Here is a 21,236-nt window from a genome sequence, read left to right on the forward strand (position 1 = left end):
TTTCCTCCAGGGACAGGCCAGGGGCTGGCAGAGCCCAGAGGAACGAGGTCCCCATGCCCTCAGGACCGTGGTCAGCTTGCAGGTAGGAGCTGCCCCCAAACCTGACCCCACCAGCACCACCTTGGAGATGCAACCACCTCAGACCACAGCAAGGACACCAGAAAGCGAGGAAGGGGGCAGTAATCCAATATTAATAATTAATAATAATAATAATTGGGAAAGAAAGAAAGAAAAATAAAAAACGGATATGGATTTTTCCTGCAGCCCTTTCCTCATCCTGCAGCACAGGGTGCTGGAAAAGGAGGGCGGCATCTCCGAGGATGGGAGCAGGCAGGAAGAAGAGACAGCACCGAATACGTGGGCGCTGCTCTCGCTGCGGAGAACAGAGTACAAACCCTGCTGCTGCCGCCAAGCCCGGTGTCCTCAGATGCATCTCTGGAGCTCACCCAGGCGGAGACTTCCCCGCGCCATGTGGAGCGGGGGAGCCTGAGCAGGACCGGGGGCATGGCAGCAGTGAAAACCACCCTCCTGCCCACCTGCTGAGCCGTGCTGGGATCCCTGTGCCCTGGGCAGGCTGAGCTGTGCCCCACATACACCTCCAAATCAATGGGGCTGTGGTGGGATCAGGGGAGAGGTCTCCTTCACAGCAGTGTGACAGCAGCTGGGGACTTGGCAGCCACAACGCGGGGCAGGAGGTGGAAGAGCTTGGTGGCTTCATCCGCTGCCCTGACCTCCAAACAGCAAGGAATGATGTAATACGTGTTTTTACAGAAAAGCAGCCCCCACACGGTCCCCTGCCTCCCTGTCATGGAGACCAACACACAATGCCTTGGGAAGAGCTGAAGACTGAGGTGAGCACAACACCCCTGCAACGTGCTCCCCCGCTCCGGCTGCCCATAGCCTGGGGATTTCCTGAGCCAGAAGCATCATCGCTGTGCTCACCACAGCCTGCAGTGGATTTTCTCTTCAGAAATTTGCTTAATTGCTTTTTGATCCCAGACAAGCTTTTCACACCTCCCCAGCATCCACCCCCCCAAAGGCCAGCAGCTCCAAAATGTTAATCCCAAACTGCACCACGAAGCACGCTCGTGCCCCGAGGTGCCACTGCCTATTTCAGCACGTGATGCCCACAAGCCCTTTAAGGGAAAAAAAAAAAAAAAATAAGCAGCCATTCCCTGCTCACCTTCCCCCAGCCACACATGATTTTATTATTCTCCGTCATCCCTCCCTCAGTCATCTCTTCCCCCAGACGGAAGGGAGCTAGTTTATGTAATTGTTCCTTGTATGGAAACTGCTTCATACCTTTAATTATTCCTGTCACCCTTCCCTGCGCTTTTCTAGCGTTTCTTTAAAAGGGTGCCGGATGTGCTGGCAGACAGGCTGTGGAGGAAGAGCCGTTTTGCTTAAGGCAGCCACTGTCGGGCACAGCACCCAGGGAGGGAAGCAGGGGCTCTGCTGACCCTTCCCCTGCCCAGCTTTCTGGGCACTATGGGCTGCATCCATCCAGCCCCCATGCTGTGGGCTCCTGAGCCAAAGCACTTGCTCTCACAGCCCTTGTTTCAGCCCACACAGCTGCACGCCAAGCCAGTCATTTGCGGACACGGATACGGTCAGTGCCAGCTCTGCCCCAGGGCCTCCAATGCCTTTCCTGATGAAAGGCTGGGAAAGGGAACAGAAAAGAGTTTGCAAGCCCAGGGCATTGACATTGCCCTGGGTGAGCGGCACGAGCCCTTTGTAGCAAGAGCAGCAGTCCCTCTGGGTACACGGATAGCAGAACAAATAGACAGCAAGATAGACAGATAACAGATAACAGTAAGTGCTGGTTTCATATCGTGATGACTCAGACGCTGTGCAGAGAGCACAATGAAAACACTGACTCTTCCAGTTCAGGGATGCTCCACAAACACCTCATGGGAGGAAAGGAGCCTGGGCAGCCACCAGTTTCCATCACTGGGTTGATGGAGACCCCAGCCCCAGGAGAGGAACGAGGGGACCAAAATGCTGTGACGAACCCCCAGGGGAAGGGCTGGTTGTCACCCCAAAATTACTGCGGAATGTCCATTTAAAGACATCATGAGGTAAAGTATAAAAGCACAGCACTTTATGCGTGACAGATGCCATGCTAACAGCCCCGATGCCTCACAGCAGCTCTCAGATTCAACATCTGAGGCTTTGTAGGTCACAGAATCACAGGAAAAGACCTTAAAGATCACTGAGTCCAACCTCTGACCTAACACTAACCAGTCCTCCACTAAATCTTATCACTAACCTGTACAGATAAATGTCTTTCAAAGCCCTCCAGGGATGGTGACTCCGCCGCTTCCCTGGGCAGCCCATCCCAATGCCTCACAACCCTTTTGATAAAGAATTTCTTCCTAACATCCAACCCAAACCTCCCCTTGGCACAGCTTTATCCCATTCCCCCTCATCCTGTCAGAATTGTGTTCCCTGCCCTTGGAGTGCTGTGCCGTGAGGTGAACCGAGCCCTGCTTTTGGGCCAAACGGGGACGAGCAAGGACCGCTTTTTCTTCCCCAAAACCAGCTGTGCATTTTCCCTCAGACACAGCAGGACCGAAGCTGGGTGACGCCGCCATGACCCCCACAGAGGGGGTGCTGAGGGGCAGGCAGGGTGTGGTGCTTATGGACACGGTGTGGTGGGTGACAGTGACTGTGGGGGCTGCAGCAGGTGATTTTTGAGGTGTTTTCCACCCTTCCTGACTCAGGGACAGGAGCAGCACCGGCTGCGGGGCACTGAGGTGCCCCCGGCCCCAACATGGCGGCCGCCCGCTGAGGGGAGGGGGCGGCCGCGCAGCGCCCCGCTGACGTCACTGCTTCCAGAAGCTTCCCGAGGGGATCCCGCCGCGCCCGGCCGCTATAAAAAGCCACCGGGGCTCGGCGCCGGGGGGGGCGGGGCCTCGCCGCCGCCCTCCACCAATCACAACGCTCCGGCAGGGCGGTGCCGGCTTGAACCACCCAATCAGCGGCAGGAGATGGAAGGAGGGGGCGCCCCGCCCCCTCCCTGGAAAGCAACCAATGAGCGTAGCTCTCCGCTCGGATTGACACCCGCTATGCCCAATGATAGGGCGAAGCGGGGCGGGAGCTCCGCCCTCCATTCCCGCGCCACGCCCACCTCCCCTCTCCGCCGGGGGCGCGCGGGCGGGACTCCCCTGACGTCACGGGGCGGGAAATGGGGGCGGGAAATGGGGGGGGGGGGGGGAGGGGGGGGCAGTGCGTGCGCGGCGCCGGCGGGAGCGGTGAGTTGGGGGGGGGGCGGGGGGCGGGGAGGGGGTGACAGCCCCCGGTGGGGGGCGGGGAAGGCGTTAACGACCCCCCCCCATCACCACCAACAGCACCACCAACAGCACCACCGCCTCCCAGACCCCCCCCTTCAGGTGGGGGCGGCGAGGAAAGGGTTAACCCCTGTCCACAATTTGGGGATTTGGGGGATTTGGGGGGGGGGGGTGACAGCCGGCTGGGCAGGAAGGGGTTAAATACAGCAACATCCCTCCCCCCCCCCCGGTGTCATCTGGGCAGGAAGGGGTTAAATCCCCCCCCGCCCCCAGTGTCACTTGGTCCCTATTGGGGTCACAGCACCCCATAGGGGGTTTGGGGTGACAGGGTCCCTATGGGGGTCACCTCACCCCATAGGGGTCTGGGGGTCATGGTCCCCGTGTGGGTCACACCACCCCGTAAGGGGTTTGGGGTCATGGTCCCTATAAGGGTCACAGCACCCCATAGGGGTCTGGGGTGACATGGACCCCGTGAGGGTGACATCTCCCCGTGGAGGGTTTGGGGACACAGCCCCCATGAGGGTCACTTCACCCCATAGGGGGTTTGGGGACACAGTCCCCGTGTGAGTGACTGCTCCCCATAAGGGGTTTGGGGGACATGGTCCCTATGAGGGTCACAGCACCCTATAGGGGGCTTGGGGGACACGGTCCCCATATGGGTCACAGCACCCCATGGGGGGTTTGGGGACACAGTCCCCATATGGGTGACAGCACCCCATAAGGGGTTTGGGGGAGTTGTCCCTACGAGGGTGACAGAACCCCGTGGAGGATTTGGGGACACAGTCCCCATGCAGGTCACAGCATCCCATAGAGGATTTCGGGGACGCTGTCCCCACATGGCTCACAGCACCCCAGAGGGGCTGGAGGTGGGGGACCCCACATGAGGAAGGCTGAACCCTGTCCCTATTAAGCTGTACACGCACCCCTGTGGGGCTAGGAACTGGGGAGACTGGAGGGGGAGACTGGGGAATCCTATTTCCACATAGGATTTGGTGGGGAGGCAGTGAGGGGGCTCAGCCTCGTCCCTACAAAAAGTTACAGGCACCCCAGTGGGGCTGGAAGTGGGGTCCCTATTTGTGGGGGGGGGTGTAAAGGGGCTTAACCCCATTCCCACGTAGGTGGTGGTGCCCCAGTGGGGCTGGAAATGGGGGACCCTATATGGGGGGGGGGGTATAAAGGGGCTTAACCCCATTCCCACACAGGTGGTAGTGCCCCAGTGGGGCTGGAGATGGGGGACCCTATATGGGGGGGGTCAGAAAAGGGGCTTAACCCCATCCCCACCCAAGTACAAGACACCCCACAGGGGCTGGAAACGGGGGACCCTATATGGGGAGGCAACATGGGGGCTTACCCCATCCCCCCACACCCCAATGGGGCCAAAAGTGGGGGTCCCTACCCCTTTGGGATGGGGGTGTCCGGGATCCTAACCCCCCTCCCCACTTATCTGTGGGATCCCTGCGGGGGCTCAGCACCAGGAAGGGGGGGGGGGGGGGGCGAGGGGGCGAACCCCATCCCCACGCAGGTGCCGCCAGGCAGCCGAGTGGGGAGGGGTTGGGTGCTGTGGGGAATGGGAAGGGAAAGGGGGGGGGGGGAGGGCAGGCGGTGGGGAAGGGGGAGGCGGGCGGTGCGCGCGTGGGGGCCCGGGGATGGGATGATTCATTGCGTGTACTCATGACATCGCGGGCTGCTTCCCTGCGCCTGCCAGCCGGCACGGGTGGCACTGCCTTGCCCCGACGCGCCGCGCTCCCCTCCAGCACAACTCGGGGTTTCGCCCGCTCCCCGGCAGCACCATGCCGGCCATCCTGCTCTTCTGGAGCCGCGCCGAGAGGTAACGGCACCCCCACACCCGGCACCGTCCCACCCCGCGTCCCTCCGACACCCCGGTGATGTCCTTCGGTGCTCGGACACCAAGTTTCTCGCTCGGGCTCGGGGACGCTTTCGGGGGGTGAGGTCCCTCGGCGTGCACCCCCACGGTGCGAGGCGTGAAGGTGACTTTATTCCGGGAGGTTTTGTGCCACCGGGAGCTGCTGGATGCCTCCTGCCCCGGTGTCGGCACCTGGGGGAAACGGGGAGGGGGACACGCACGGGGAGACCCCCGTTGGGGTGATGCAGAGCGGTCCCCGTTACTTTTTCCGCCTCGTGGTGCATCGGTGCTGCCCTACTTTTCTCCTTCCCCGCGTGGCCCCGCCGTGACCGGCGATTCATTGCTGGGGACACCGGGCTGCTCGTCACCGCCGCTTCTGTGGGGTTGGGGGGCAGCTGTGCCGGGGGTGTTCAGGTATTTGGGGAGCGGGGAGGGTGCCCGAGCTGGCGGCAGACAGACAGAAATCCTTTAATTCGGGAGCGCGCCGCACCGCTCCGCGCGCCCACCCGGCACCTCTCCGCTCAGGAAAGCGGTGAGAAAACCCCCGAGAGGGAAATCGCTGCCTGCCAAGCGACCTCGTGGAGGGGCTCCTGCTGCAGCAAAGCCCCCAAAAGGCGGCTGGCTGGCACCCCTGTCCCCAGTTCCCCTCATTTTGGGGCTGAGGTCGGAGCCGCTTTCCCCATCCCCGCCGGGCTGCGGAGCCGGCGCGATGTTTAAAATCAAGGCAGAGCCTTGGAAGGTGACCGGCTGGACTCTGAATGTCTTTGTAAAGTTTCGGTAAGTGGCCCTCTCCCCGTGTCCCATGTCCCGTGTGCTGGTGGCCAGGGGGACCATGAGCACCCCGCGGTGCCCGGCTCCTCGCCGTGCCGTGCCGTGCCGCCGGGCGCGGGGGGCTCGCTCCCCCACCACGGAGCAGAGGGATTATGTCAAGGGATTGCTATTCAGCCGGCTCGCCGATCCAGAGGTTGCATGGTCTGATGTCATGTGCAGGGCTGGAACAAAGGTTTCTTTTTTTTTTTTTTTTGAAATTTAAAATTATTTAATTATTATTTCTTAAGGGGAGAACCGTGCGCTCAGCAGCGCAGCCGCCAGACGCCGGTGCCCGCGTTTTGTTTTCCCAGTGCAGCCCCCTTTTTCCCTAAGCTTTTCGGGGGAAGAAATGCAGGTGCCTTACCCACCTCGAAGCCCCCCCGCCCCCCCCCCTGCTCAGCAGCTCCTCTCCCCCGCTCCCGAGAGGGTTAAATGGGAAGGCAGAGCCGGATGATTGAGCGGCTGGAGGGGGAGAAGAGAGAGAGGAGCCGTGGCGAGGCGCAGCTGATCGCGGGGAGGTGGGAGGGAGGCTGCGCGCGGGGACAGAGTCGTGTTTTACCACCGCACATGTGAGCGTCGCCTCCGGAGCGTGGCTTCACCCCAGGGGTCACCCGAACGTGGGGCGTGGGGACGGCGGCGCCAGGTGACGGGGCTGGGAGAGACGTGGGACCGTCGGATTTCAGGGCGGCGACGGGACAGGGACGCGGCGCGAGCATCCCCCGCAGGCATCCCCCGCACCCCCCTCCCACAAAGACCTCTCGAGGGTAAAGACCTCTTGGGTGGGTGTGGGGGGTGGGTGTGGGGGTGACGATTTGGGGACTTTTATAGCAATTGCAGCAGGGTTTTTTTTTGGGGGGGGGGTTCTGTTGGGAACCATATTGGGGTGAAATCCGTGGTTTGCGACCTCCGTGCTTTGGGGTGCGACAGGGGGTTGAATTCAGCGCTGCCTTGTTTGACCTTGCTGGAGGAGGCTTTTTTTTTGGTTTTGGGATCGTGCAAAAAAAAGGGTCTGCTGTCCATCGGGAGGCCAGGTCCTGTGCTGTCCGTGCCGCGGTGCCCAGCAGGTTGCCACCTGTCAGCACTCACAGCGCCGCTGACCTTGGTTCCTTCGCCTCGCCTTGCTGTGGGAGGCTGTGGTTCGTGGCTTATTTTTACAGCACGGTGAGAAAAAAAAAAAAAAAAAAAAAAGAAGAAAAAAAAAAGACATTTCGGGCCACCTCCGAAATGCCGGCTGGGGGACCTGCTGCATCCCCCCCCCCCCTCCCCCTGTCACGGGGAGCAGACGCAGACGGTGGTGGGCATCTCGTAATGGCTGTGTGGGCTCTGCGGAGACGGCTGCTCTCTGCACAGAAGCTGGAGGGCTCCTGCTGGAGGCTGTGCTGGTAGGGAAACGTGCTGGCATTTAGAAGCCGGGAGCTGGAGATGCTGTAGAGATGCTCTTTACGCCCCCAGAGGCCTTCCTGTGCCTCTAACAATAGCGCCGCAGCAGCGCTGCCTCTCGCTTCTGCCCCTGACGCCCGTGGGGGAGATGGTTTGGGCAGCGCCTGGTGTCTGGCCCCTTCCTCCAGATCTCCAAGGGAATGGCTCAGGGGGTGAGGAATAAAGGGCAAAGCCGGTGGCTGGGGGCGAGGGGTCCCTCCAAGACCTCCAGCAGGAGCATCTGGTTATGGATAGAGCACGGAGAGGGGGAGCACTGGGTATGCGAAGGGCAGGGTGTGATGCAGAAACCCATCTGCTGGAGGGGCTCAAAGAGCTGGAGCTGCCCAGGTCGGTCTGTCCAGGGCAATTCAGGGTTTTATGGGGCAAGGATGGGTCTGGGCCAGGCCCAGAAGAAAAAAAATAATAATAATAAAAAAAAAAACAGGGACAGGGCTGGAGAGGGGAGTAGGACATGAGCACAAAGACTGTGCTGAAGGTCGGAGGGTCAGCTGGGGGCAAGGTCTGGAGAGGAGCACGGCAAGGAGCAAGCAGCAAGCTGTGCTCGGCCAGGTGGGGCAGAGCAGGTCGGGCTTGGCAGGGACAGGAGCTGAGAGTGAGAAAACCCAAGGGTGAGGATCAACGGGAAACGTGCTCTGAGGAGCGTGAGCCTCGCTCGTCTCTTGCCCCGAGCAGTTGGTCTCGTGCCTCCTCGAGCTGCTCTCCGAATTTCCATGACTCCTCGCTGGGTTTGCTGCTCCAGCAGCATGCCTGTGGAGTGAATTAATTGCCCACCCTTTCCCTTTGGGTTTCGGCCACCGGGTTTTCGATGCCTTAGTATAGGCATGGCTCTGTCCTCAGCCTCCCACATGATGGGGAAAGTGAATGCGGGGAGCCGCTTGCCTGTGCTGACCTCACCGCGTCGTGTCAGGCTGCGATGACATTTTACCACCTCTTAATATTTCTGGCTTACTGCAACATTTAGCTGAAGACTCAAAGGGAGTGCAAATCAGGCTAGAAGGTGTTTAAAAAAAAAAAAAAAGAGAGAGAAAGAAAGAAAAACCTCCCACCACCGCAAGATGTTTCTGTCTAACGGCTTCATTCTCTCTCCACTAAATACAAATTACAGCTCTGACATGCTGGAAGCACTTATCTCCAGCTGAATGCCAATTGCTTTCAGGAACAAAATGTTTGAAGTTCCTTTGAGGTGAGCGCGGCGGCGCAGTCCCTGCTGGCTCCCCGTCTGCGCCGCCGCCCCCCCCCCCCCAGCCCCTCCGGCCGCTCCTCTCCTTGCCCTGGGCTGGCGAAGCCCCAGGAGGCTGGGGAGAGGAGGGGCACGGGGACAGCCGAATTTAGACCGTCACGCCTCCGAGGTCGGCCTTGCCCCTATAATAACCCAGCGCAACGCCTCGGTGCTCCCCGGCCAGGATGCCTCTCCGCACCCCGGAGCTTGGCGAGGCAAAGGCAGCGCCCGGGGACATGCGGGTCCTGCCGCGCTAGCGCGTCCCTGTGCCACTGCTCCGTGTCCTCGCGCTCGTTTTTTGGGGGAAAAAAAGTGGACTTGAGGCGGCTGTGGTGCTGCTGGCCGGTGCGATGCGGGGAGAGGCGGCTCGGCGATAAGTGTGTGCCGCTCCCGTCTCCGTCTGCCCGAGCGCCGCGCTCGCCTTGCAGCCAGCTGTCTCTCTGCTTTCAGGAATAAGTACTCGGCACCAGGCAGCGTCGCCGTCATGGGGAAGGACTACTACAAGATTTTGGGCATCCAGTCCGGAGCCAACGAGGATGAGATCAAGAAAGCCTACCGGAAAATGGCCCTGAAGTATCACCCCGATAAGAATAAAGACCCCAACGCCGAGGAGAAGTTCAAGGAGATCGCGGAGGCTTACGATGTCCTGAGCGACCCCAAGAAGCGAGCCGTGTACGACCAGTACGGGGAGGAAGGTAAGGGGACCTGTGCTTCTGCTCCAAGGCAGGGCTGGCCGGGGCGCGGAGGCATCCTGGTGGCTGTCTGTGTGCGTCCAAGGAGGTTGATGTGGGGCTCGGGGGTGTTTTTGCACCCCCAGGGCGCACGCCTGCCTCCGAATCAAGGTTACCGGGAGCAGAAGCGGGGAGAGCAAACACTTCACCGCCTCGCTGCCAGAAATAATGTCCCGACCCATTTCTGTGCCACTTTTGCTTCTCTTCCCAGCTGGGGAGATGGCACTTGAGAGCTCCGCAGAGCTGATGGGACTGAAAAGGAGCTCGCCAACCGGGCCGTGCCCGCGCGCTGCGGTCATCCTTTATCAGCCCTGCGCTCGGCCTAAATTTCCCAGCCCAGTAATGTCCCTTTTTCCTGGATGTCCCCCCCGCAGGATCCCCGTCAGCGTGCTGGGTTGGAAGTGCTAGTCCCACTTTTCTCCCCGGTACAGGCTGACCTAGATGAATCAAAGCTTTTCCCAATTTAAGTAATAGGTTTTTGTTTTGAAACTAAGTGGCTGCTGTTGTCCGCCGGTTGGCATGGAGGAGGAGAGCAGCTCCGCCACACACAGCCTTATTAGTCGAATATGGAAGACTGCAACCCCATTTGCTGAGGGTGAGGAGAGCACTGAATAGCATCTGCATTAATCAGCCAGGGACTTGGGTGCTTAAAAGAGCAGCAGGTCTGCCATGGGCAGGCTGCTCGGAGGAAGATGCAGCCCCTCCTGTGCGCCCAGCAAGCGGGTCCGTCCTTTTTGGGGACACTATCAGGAGTACACAGTGGTTGGAGATCCCTTTATCAGCTCCATCCTGCTCCTGGAAGGCACGGGGAGGGCTCTCTGCTATTCAGAGGTGAACAGGTCTCAGGGGGTACAGAGTCTTGCCCCTGCCTGGTGAAATTACACCCGCTCCTGAAAGATGCTGGGGAACAAGGAATATCAGAAACTTATAGGAAAAAAACACGAAGGAGCTCTTGGAAGACGTGGCCAGGGGTGCCAAGTGCTGTCAGCAGCCAGGCTGCTGGGTGTGAAAGCTCAGACAGACCTGGGGGAACTCCCTCATGGTTTATCTGAGCAAAACTACCCAGCTTGGGCAAAGCTTTGGGAAATCAGTGCCTGGCAGCACACGCTCTGCTCTGCCTGTAGGAGTTGCTTAACCCGTTATTTCTGTCCCGGCCACGAGGGACGCACCGAGCCGCGGTGATTTGCTGCCGTTTAAAATTAGAAGCGGCTATCTCGAGCGAGAAAACCAGCATTTCCTTGGAGGCACTGCCGAAACCGGACCCTGCCTCTGCACTGGCCTCTGGCTGGCGTCATGGGATTAAGGCAACTGCGTAAAGGTGAAACCTGCTGGCTGCAGCCTGCTGGGCTCAGGGGCTCTCCAGGGATGACGGCGGCTAAAATAAGAGTGAGTTAAAGCAGGAAGGAAAAAAATAACTGCAGAGGAGCAGCCCCCTTCCTTGCAGCGGGACGGGGAGGCTGGGCTTGAAGTGGGCCTGTTCCTGGGGCCACAGACAGGGCCAGAGTTTGGGTTGAATTACCCCAAAGAGGAAAAAAACAGCAGGTTCAATCCTTCTTGAGGGGCGTGGGGTTGTCTGGAGAAATGGCAGCGCTTGCTCCGTGGGGCTCAAGCACCACTTTGATGCTTTTGGTGAGCTCTGCTGGTTGCCTCAGCCTCGGTGCTCTCCCCTCCCACTCCACGATTTTGGGAGTCTTGGGGCTTTTGGCTCCCAAGCAAGGGCAGGGCCTGGATTTCTTTGTGACTTGCGGCCACTCTCGAGTTATCCTGGAGCTCCCCAGTAGGTAGATTTTACCCTGCTGGCCCATAATCATGCACCTGGCCTCTTCCTTCTGTGACCCATCCTTTGGCGCAGAGCATGCCCCATCCCTGGTGCCAGGGGAAGCCGCATTTGTCTGCTCAGTTTGACCCCCCCTGTATCTCCAGGGCAGTTCTGCCTGGGAGTGGCTGCTGGAAGGTGCAAGCCTCAAACTTCTCGGTCGGTTTGTGAATTGGGCTGCTAGAGCCACAGCAGGAGGATTCCTCGGGTCAACCCCTTTGGCCAAACGCGCAGCAAGCTGCTTCCCCGTGTGCTGGGGGGTGGCTGGGAGGTCTGCTGACCTCCCTGTGCTCTGCCAGCAAAATTCCTGATGGCTGCACGGTTGCTCACTGAGTCGAAAGCATTTTCTAACATGCTGGACACGATGCTCCTGGGCTGTGGCTGTCAGCGCAGTTCACCTTGGGTGACAGGTAACTCACCCAAAACGCATTTTGTGCAGCACAACTGGGTGCCGTGGAGCCAACGTGTCGACTTGTGTCTGCACACACAGCTTGGAGAGCCAGCAGCTTTCTTCTGGCAGGGAGTGCTAACGCCTCATCTTCCCCCTTCTCTTCCAGGTCTCAAGACTGGAGGTGGCTCTTCAGGTGGCTCAGGGAACACTTTCCACTACACCTTCCACGGAGACCCCCACGCCACCTTCGCGTCTTTCTTCGGAGGCTCCAACCCCTTCGATATCTTCTTCGCTAGCAGCCGCTCCCGGGTGTTCAATGGCTTTGACCAGGAAGACATGGATATTGATGACGATGATGATCCTTTCAGTGCCTTCGGCCGCTTTGGCTTCAACGGCATTAACGGGGTGCACCGGCGGCACCAGGAGTCCCTGCACACGCGGAGGAAGGTCCAAGACCCACCCGTCATCCACGAGCTGAAGGTGTCCCTGGAAGAGATCTACCACGGCTCCACCAAGAGGATGAAGATCACCCGCAGAAGGCTCAACGCCGATGGCCGGACCATGCGGACTGAGGATAAGATCCTGAACATTGTCATCAAACGGGGCTGGAAGGAGGGAACCAAAATCACGTTCCCCAAAGAAGGGGACGCCACGCCGGACAACATCCCTGCTGACATCGTCTTCATCCTCAAGGACAAGCCTCACTCGCACTTCAAGAGGGACGGGACGAACGTGGTCTACACCGCAAACATCAGTCTTAAAGAGGTGGGTGCCAGTGGGAATGCCCTGGGTGAGAGGTGGCACGGGGTTGTGGCCAGGACAGGACCCGGTCCTCGTCCTGTGCCGAAGAGGACGGACCAGGTAGGGTGTGAGAGACACGAGCAAAGTCCTCTGCAGAGAGGAGACCAGCTCGTGCTCAAGTTTTGGAGCTCAGCCTCCATGCTGCAGGTAGGACATGGGTATTGCAGTCCTGACTGAGCGTGCCGGGCTGCCTGAGTGAATACAGGTGGTATTTACCCATTTTCTCCCTTCCCCATATGTCTTGCCCTTCTATTTTAGCGTAGGGTATTCACATGTGGAGGAAAGCCCGGGTGCTTTGTAGGAGCAAAGGAAACCCCAAGTTTGCTGACACCGGTCTGGTCCCTGCTTGTTCATGTTTCTGTCCTGCACGGTGCCAGGCACCACCCCACATGAGAGCAGGGTCACACAGAGAAAAGCAACACCTTGACCTTGCTGAGCGCTGCTTTAGCCCCGAACAGCTGCTTGCTTTGCTTCTGGCTCCCCTGGACAAAGGGCGAAATCTCAACAAAAAGGCTGTGAGCAAAACCCAGCGCATCCAGGCTGTCAGTCCTGGAGGTCACAGTGAGACACCAGAGCAGCAAACCGTGTGAAGGTGGGAGAGGAAGGGGAGCTTACCCCAGAACAAGATGTGCCGTTTGCTGCTGCTGCTGCTGCCTAACTACCTTTTAATAAATCCCAGCTGGCAGCTGCATTTAACATTGACGTTTTTGGCAGCTGCCATTTGCTGTTCCTTTCAGACTGTAGACGCTGTCTGTCTTCTTAATGAGCTGATTTTTTTTTTTTCTTTTTTTTGAAGACAGATTTATGTTCTCAAATGCATTTAATAGAAATAAGCTCAATGGGCCAGACCTGAGGTAGGGAAACGTGAGCTCCTGAGTGTGCCAGCAAGTCAGAAGAGCTTTGCAACAGCTCCGCATCCCTGCTGGGGCTGTGACCAGCTACAGTGGGGGCAAGGGCAACCCTGAGGGGCAGGCAGAGCTGGGCACTCCTGAAACAAAATCATCTCTAATTAACCTGTGGGCTTGGGAGCTGAATTTCCTTTTGTGTTGCAGAGGGGATTGGAGTATGGAGGTTTATTCCTGCTGGCCCCTCCAGAAATACTTGGGAGAGACTGCATTATTTATGGAGTCCTGCATGCCATATCTCGGATGTTTCCTTCTGTGCATTCCCCTATCTCTTAAAATTACCCCCCCGGGATGGCTGTCCTGATGTCTGGCCCACGTTGGGTCCAGGTTGATGCTGCCCCGTGAGCAGCAAGCAGAGCAGCGCGCCCGGCCCCGTGCAGCGGTGCTGTGCCAGGGGAGGTGCTGGCTGCCTCCTGCCCCTGTGATCTCCATCCAGCTGCCCGTAAACAGGGCATTTGCTTCACATCACAGCAGTCACGAAGAGAGACCGGTGGAAACTGCTGGTCCAGGCAAATTCCTCTGCTCTTTGAGCCGGGCTGCCTGCTCTCTGCGCTCCCTCGCCGCAGACCGAACGTGCTGGGGATGCTCGGAGAGATGCTGGCCTGGCTGCCAGCCCCAGCCTCCCGCTTGCCAGGGCAGCTTTGCTGCTTTTATCTGACATGAGAAGAAGTAGCTGAAGTACTCTGAAGCAGGAGCAGATGCCAGGAGCTCCCCGACACCATATGCCACCATCTCGGTGCGTGGCGGAGTGAATCACAGCACAACCTCTTCATTACCTAAGCCTACAGCCTCCGAGTAGCCTCGAGTGCTTTCCTTGCACTGTTCATCCTTGAGAGTCTGCCTCTTTTAGCTTGAGCCTTGGTCTCCTTAGCTGCACAGCAGGGTGCCAGCAGGCCCTTGGAGCTGTGATCCCACTCGTGGTCATGCTGGAGACCCCTGGCCAGCATCTTACAGCCAAGGGGAGAAAGGCTTCCAGCCATGGCCCTGCATTTGGGGCACTGGGGTAGGATGGGGTGGCAGGAGGGCTTGGAAACTCCAGCATCTGCTTCCTTATGGCCCCTTCTTGAACCTGAACCTGCTCTTCCATCGGAACCAGTAGCACCCAGCACCCACAGACCTTTACCCATATTGTCTCTGGTGGTGATGGGCGATGCCACCTTGGTGGCTGGGCTGCCACTTCCCATCCCCACATCCCAGCACCTCTGGTGCTCGCGTCCTCGTCCCGCATCCCTCATCTGGGACGGCTTCTGCCGCCCCAGGAGGTGCGAGAGGGCTTCCCCAAGAGACTCGTGGGCTGCAGGGACGTGTCCGTGCCTAAAATTACAGGCGCGCACCGCAGTGGGAGGCCGAGGGAGGGCGGAGTGACACTGCTACGGCAGCTGCGCTCCTGGAAGGCAGATCTGAGGCAGCACCCGCGGGTTTCACCGCGATGGAAGCGGCGCCTCGCCTCGCGGCATCCTTCACCTGGCGTCACCTTCCTCGAAGCACCCAGGCGGCAGCATCCGACGGCCCCCCCGCTGCTGCCCGCAGAGCGGGACCCGCCGCTGACCCAGATAAAGCTCGGTGCTTGCGGCTCAGCCATCAAACCCACGCTGGTTTCCTACCAAAAAAAAAACGAACCTCTCTGCAGGATGCAGGGCAGCTCCGGGGCTGCGCTCGCCGCGCGTCGCCCTGCTATAGGCGCTCGCTTGCGGGTACTGGTGTTGCTTCAGCTTCCAGCTTCTCAAATGCCAACCGAGCTGGGCGAGAAGGATCGAAAACAGGAACAGACGGCGAAGGAGAGATCGCCTCTAATTCCTGCGTCTTGGCTCCGGGAAGGAGACACTGAGATCCTGTCTGTGCGCTCACCGCCTGCCTCTGCTCGCGTCCCTCGGCTTCTGCGGGGCAAGCACGGCGCTGAGGAGCAGCGCCCACGCCGCGAGCCTGGCAGGGGGCTCTCTGCTTGGTGTTCCTGTCCCTTGGGCTGGGTGTAAGCATCCCAGCCACGCTTCTGCTGCCCTACTTTGGTCTCAGAAGCTCGTTCTGGAAGCTGAAGTATTCGCCTGGCTTCCCTCTGGCCACGTTGTGGCCATGCACCCCCTGCTCGCACAGAGCCGGCTTTGAACCTCCTCCTACAGCCCGAAAAATCCCGTCTGGGAGGAGACCCAGCACAGATGGGTTGTGCAAAGAGGCAGCAGGCTCCATCTTTCCTCTTCTCAGCTCACCTGAGCCCTAGAGCCAAGCCCAGCAGGGGTGGCTCTGTGCTGGCTTTGGTGCAAAGCCCTGGCACCGCAGCAGAAGCAGCAGCCTTCAGCCTCAAGCCAGGGGTCAGCGGGGAAGAAGGGCTGTGACTGCTGCTGCTCCCTTTTTCTTTGTCCCTGTTGCTTTTCCTGGGAAGGAGGCTGCAGAACATCCTCCCCTACTCCCCTTGCAGGGTGTCTTTTGGGGACAGGAGGGCACCGGGACCCCCAAACCCCATCCCGAGGGGACGAGTGCTTTGCATGCAGGACAGGACCAGCCCCATCAAATCCTCCCCTTCCAGAAGTATCGCTCCGCAGTCCTCCGTCAGCAGCAGCCTCTCTCCTTGCTGAAAGCCCGGAGACGCTGCTGCCCACGTGTACGGCAGAGCTGTCTGAGTTATTTAAGGACACCAGGATTTTCTTGCTGCATTCCCGCATCACGTGGCTCGCTAACGCAGGGCGGCTTGCGGCTGCTGCCGGCTTCTGCAGGAAGGCAGCACCCAGCCCCGGGATGGGGATGGGAATAGGGATGGGGATGGGGATGAAGAGGGCAGCCTGGAAAATCAGCTCCTGGCTTTGCAGTGAGGGGACGTGGCTACTTTGCAAGGGGGGGGGGGGACGTGGCCACATGGAGGTCCCTGCAGCAGGGATGCAGGGCATGCCTGGGCCATTCTCCCCAAGCCTGCAGTTTCGGGGAACCGTCTCGTTCTTGCTTCTTCCTTCTTGGGCCACCAAGGTATAAAAATAGCTGCAGGGCAGTGGCGCAGTGCAGTAACCTAACCCTTTGCCTGAGCAGGGGCTGGTGGCAGGGAGCAGCCCTGCAGGGCCCCCAGCTTCCAGGAAAGCGCGGTGCCGTGCCCCGTGCCGGCGTAACCTTCGGGAGGCTTTGGCTGGGGTGGGGGGCACAGGCTGTGCTATAGATAACCCCCGGGCTCCGAAGGGTGACAGCTGATGAACCGCAGAGGCATCCGATGAGCTCAGCTGGGCTTTCGGCTTCCCCCCCCACACACCCTGCTGGGATCCCAGATTGGGTAGCGAAAGGGCTAAATTTGGGCTGCCCTGTTGCTGCGAGCCGCGGGGCGCTTGCTGGGAGGAGCAGGGGATGGGGAGCGGGGATCCTGCCACCCGTGGGGCTTCTGTCCCACAGTGCTGGGGACGGGGAGCGGGGCTGGGGTCTCTTTGGGTGCACCCCTGGGTGCCATGGGGCTGGCAGCCCGGCTGACGGCGTCTCCCCGCTTTTCCCCACAGGCCCTGTGCGGCTGCACCGTGAACATTCCCACCATCGACGGGAGGGTGATCCCGCTGCCCTGCAACGACATCATCAAGCCGGGCACAGTGAAGAGACTGCGCGGGGAAGGGCTGCCCTTCCCCAAGGCCCCCAACCAGCGAGGAGACTTGATCGTGGAGTTCAAAATCCGCTTCCCAGACAGAATAGCTCCCCAGACGAGACAGATCCTCAAGCAGCACCTCCCGTGCTCCTAGAGCCCCGGGGACTCTTCTCCAAGCAGCAATACTCCAAACGCACGTGCCACAGCATCCGGCCCACACGGAGCAGAGGTGCCAGAGCACTTTCAAATGCAAAAAACCCACTTTCCTTCCCCAGAAGTCCCCATCCATCCCTCCCACCCCTTCCCCTCTCAGCCTGTTTTCTACTCCAGCAGCGAGGGAATGGTGAGCGCAGGCTCCTGCCCTCGCAGCTCTCCTCGCTGCCAGCCTTTTGTTTTGTTTTTCTTTTCTTTTTCTAGAGGTCCAGCTTTGCTGCCTTGCACAAGCGAGCGGCACGGGCTGTTTGCCCGGGGAGGTGCATCACTTTGTGGTTTTTTGTGTCACCTGCTTTTCCAGCCAACCCTCTTGACTAGAGGATGGGCTCATAGGGGTTAAGCGCAGTGTAAATAGGACTTCACAGGATCTCACATCCACCCCCCCGTGTTAGTTTTCTCCTTCCCTCTTTGATACTTGCTGCTGTTCGGGGTCCCGGCCATACCGAGGTGCCAAGGAAACTCCTGAGCGCGTACGGCCAAGGGACCGCTCCTGCGCGCGGTGGCCACTGTAGCCGGACCGTTTCTAACCGGGGACCACGGTACCTCGTGCTACTGCGGTCCACTCTCCTGTGCCAAGACCACCACCGAGCATCACCTGTGCCAATCGACGGAGCTCAAAGCACTTGGGGATGGTCCCTTCCAGCCTCCTGCCCCCGCTGTCCCACGCACCTGCTGCCGGCCGGGGGGACAGGGGAGCCCAGGGTGGGAGCTTTCTTGTTCAGATGTGTTGAGTTTTGCATTGCTGCTTTTTTTTTATACATATATTTAGCTTGTTAGGTAAACTCCGTAAGGGTTTGCTCTGCCCGTTTTGGGTTTCCTGGAGTGGTTCACCCCGACTTTTGGGGGCGCGGCTCAGCCATACCAACATCATGCCTGTGAGAACGTAGTATGTGTGTAGCACAAGTCTGGGTGCAAAAGCAGAGCCAAGCGTCAGCAGAGCTGTGGTTTTGACAAGCGTTTGAGTTCAACCTTAGGGATTTTATTAGGAAGAGAAAGGCACGTGTATATATTTTTCTACAGGGACGTTTAATTCAGGAGGTAATTCTGGGTGTTATGGTGGAGCTGGAAGGAGCATGAGGCAATCTGCTTGGTGGTTTTGTTTTTAAATGCTGTATTTTTTTAAAAAACTTTGGATTTCCATCAGGAGAATTTTTATATTTCTTACCTTTCTCGGTCAACTCTGCCTCTTGCCAGTTTTTCCCAGGAGGGGTCCTGCAGAACAGGCGGCACAGCCGACCTGGCTCTGTGTGGCTCCTCCACCACCTCAGCTCCACATCTCCAGCCCGACCAGCACCGAGAAAGCCAAAACACCCTCCTCCCCCCCAAGGCATCCTTTTTATAAAGAGAAATCAATGACTTGAAATAGGGATCCTGGGGGGTTCAGCTCATGGCACAGCATCCTCTGAGCTGGGATGGGGTGTACAGCTGTACAGTGCATCATATACGGCGGGAGGACGGCCTGTGCCATGGCCAGGGCACGGGGAGAGGAGACCTCTTAAATTAAATTAAAGCACTGCTTAATTTTGTGACCAGTTTGAATTCAGGTTAGGGCACGACGCCTTTTCCCTCCGCCGTTCCCTGTGGAGTTCGATGTACGGAAACCTGGTGGACACTGATGGAGTGAGAAGACAGGTCAGCACGCAGATGCAAGCTGCTTTGTTTTTCTCAGTTTCAATGAGACCTGAATGTTTTATAGTGGTTCTTTTTTTTTTCTTTTTTTTTTTTTTTGTAATTTTTTTTTTGTAATGTCAGTATTGAGAGAAAAATAAAGTATTTTAAAAAATATTAACTCCTTGGTGCGCGTTGTGATAGGAGACACGGGGGTTGCGGTTGCCCTGGTGCCGATGGTGGGGCTGGGGAAGGGGCTCAGACCCCCGTCCCCATTAGTACTGGGGGGGGGGGTGCATTTTAGGGCTCTGCATCCCTTCAGGGCTCCCAAAACACAACCAACATGGGCAGGGGAGTGCAATTTCAGCCAAGATACCATGAGAATGGAGGCCAGGGTGGGCGAGGAGGGGCTGGGGGCAGTGGAGTGCTGTGGCAATGAAGGGGGCTTCTTGCTGGTGGGGGCTGCCTGGGGACACAGCTCTTCTCAGAGAGCCTTGTAGGCCTTCAGCCCACAAGATGGTGGGCAGAAACCCCTCAGCAGGGGCTGACGGTGCTGACAGGGCTGCCATGGGGCTGTGGTGCCCACAGGGCCGCTGTGGGGCTGTGGGAACCCGGGCCCCACAAGAAGCACGGCCGGGGCCTGCCCTCTGGTGGCAGGAGAGAGCAGCTGAGGGGGGAAATGTCGCCTCATTTCCAACCTAAATGTCTCCTCATTTCCAGCCTGAACCTCCCCTGGTGCAACTCGAGACCCTTCCCTCTAGTCCTACACTTTGGTGCCAGGCCCTAGGCCTCAGGGCCTCGCCCCCCATGCTGCACACACTGAGGCCCTGAGGGGGGTTGTGCGGGCTCTGGTGGGGTTGAGCTGTAGGATTGGGGCACCACAGACGTGGTTCTAGGGCTACAGGGGCAGGACAAGGAGCTGCCACCCATGGTGGCAATAAAGGGGGCCAAGAAAACTACCCACAGCCCCCATACACTGCTCTAGGGCAGAAGCAGATGCTTCGGGGGCTCCCTTGAGGGCTGTCCCCAGCAGGAGCCACATCCCAGAGGAGTTAGAGAAGAGGAGGGGTTCCAACCCTCCTGCTGCATTTAATTGTGCTAATTAAATTAATTAGGAGAGGAGGCAGGGAAACCTTATGCTTGGAGGAGCTGGGACGCATGCACCGCCACCCCTCTGCCTCCTGCCCCATCCTGCACAGCCCACAGGCATGCGGGGCTGGATCTGCCACCAGCAGGGACAAAGCCCAGGGGCTGGGGGTGATGTTCCCAAACCCACCCCCCTGACAGAGCTTGACAAGGCTTTTTTTTGAGTCCTGCAGGGCTCCTGCTGAGGAACAGCCCCTTTCCCCCTCCCCAGGTGGCTGATGGCAAGCACATCGCAGAGCAGCAGCGCAGCCCCGTGAGCTGGCAGCATCTTCCACCTTGGTGCAAGGTGGTGCGAGGACAGGAGAGGCACGGTGCCAGCAGTCGGCTCTGAACTAGGACAGACCACCCGAGCAGAGGCTGCCCAGCCTCCCCGGGGGCTCCCACAGCCTCCTAGCACAGCCTGCAGCAGGTGGTTGTGCTATTTAGGCAGCGCTCTCGATTTCAGTTTTTCTCCCCACAAGCCCCCTTCCTCCTGGATAGCCCTATCCTTCAGCCATAACCTTCCCTCACCCTTTTTTATCCTCCCTTTAAGCCTTGGTAGGCTGATGGAGCTCATCTACATCTGAGACGCTTTAGGGCCATATATGCCCTAAATTGCTTGGGCACTCTACAGCTCCTGCTGTGGAAGAAGTCACCCCAAAAGCCCCAGGGGACGTTTTATCCCAATTTCATCCACAGTTCAGCATCTTTGCAGAAATCCTCAGTTGCTGCAGCTCTCTAGAAGCCAACAGCACACATCCACGCTCTGTGCCAAGACCCGTTGCCCTCTGGTTCAGGGCTGGGCCACATGCAGCCAGCATCATTGCTCCTGTGTTTAAACACATCTTCCCTTGCCCAGCGCCAAATCCAGCCCCAAGCTGGGTGATCCAGACATGGGGAAGAGAGCCCCACCTACCTGCTGGTGGCCGAAGCTGTTCAAGTCAGGCAGGGAAAGGAGGATCAAATTCAGCTGGCTGCATTTGCTGTGACTGCTCAGGGCAGGAGGAGAACTCAGCTCCCAGCTTTGGGGGTCAAAGGCGAGCATCAAGGCACTGAACTGAAGCTCTTTTTGCCACACTCAGCTGGTCCTTGGGAATATGCAGGCACCCAGAGCCTCCCCTTTTCCCCATTTTAAAGCCAGAGCCCACAAAAAAAACAAAGTGGAAGTGAAAGTAACTATGCTGAACAGGAGGATCCCTGTCTTTTCATGGAGTTCAGGGGTGAGCCCAAACGCCACGCAGCACAGGTCTAGGCTCATGGGTACAGGCTCACAGCTGCTCTTCCTGCTGCAGCACTGCCCTGCAGCTGGCCACGCACCTTCTAAGAGCAGCTCTGCTCTCTGGGCCATTTACCTGCTTCAGCAGGTGCAGCCCTGGCTCCAGCTACAGGTGAATGAGCACACACACCAGGACAGGGCAGGTGTCAGCTGCCAGACCCAGGACTTCTCTCATACCGAATGCTAAGTACAGCAGTAGC

General features: G+C 58.8%; 1 protein-coding gene across 5 annotated transcripts; it reads left to right on the forward strand.

Moving 5' to 3' along the window:
• Positions 1–3,196: 3,196 nt before the first annotated feature.
• DNAJB5 (DnaJ heat shock protein family (Hsp40) member B5) lies at positions 3,197–18,816 on the forward strand. Of its 5 annotated transcripts, none has more exons than XM_038171236.2 (4): positions 3,197–3,254; positions 9,074–9,318; positions 11,728–12,326; positions 16,735–18,816. In XM_038171236.2, exons 2-4 carry the CDS (start codon positions 9,108–9,110, stop codon positions 16,966–16,968), a joined length of 1,044 nt encoding a protein of 347 aa, XP_038027164.1. In that variant the 5' UTR covers positions 3,197–3,254; positions 9,074–9,107; the 3' UTR covers positions 16,969–18,816. The 5 variants fall into 5 exon arrangements, with proteins under 5 accessions (XP_038027164.1, XP_027302796.1, XP_038027161.1 ...); XM_027446995.3 differs by lacking the exon at positions 3,197–3,254 and adding an exon at positions 4,908–5,118; XM_038171233.2 differs by lacking the exon at positions 3,197–3,254 and adding an exon at positions 5,226–5,931.
• The last annotated feature ends 2,420 nt before the right edge of the window (positions 18,817–21,236 follow it).

This window comes from Anas platyrhynchos, chromosome Z, assembly GCF_047663525.1.
Source record: "Anas platyrhynchos isolate ZD024472 breed Pekin duck chromosome Z, IASCAAS_PekinDuck_T2T, whole genome shotgun sequence".
NCBI classification, from domain to species: Eukaryota; Metazoa; Chordata; class Aves; order Anseriformes; family Anatidae; genus Anas; species Anas platyrhynchos.

Excerpts from the sequence above, each read along its gene's own strand:
- DNAJB5 (XM_038171233.2), top strand. The coding sequence starts at position 5,864 with ATGTTTAAAATCAAGGCAGAGCCTTGGAAGGTGACCGGCTGGACTCTG. Across the intron at positions 5,932-9,073 it reads AATGTCTTTGTAAAGTTTCG|GAATAAGTACTCGGCACCAG; the intron begins GTAAGTGGCCCT and ends CTCTGCTTTCAG. Across the intron at positions 9,319-11,727 it reads CGACCAGTACGGGGAGGAAG|GTCTCAAGACTGGAGGTGGC; the intron begins GTAAGGGGACCT and ends CTTCTCTTCCAG.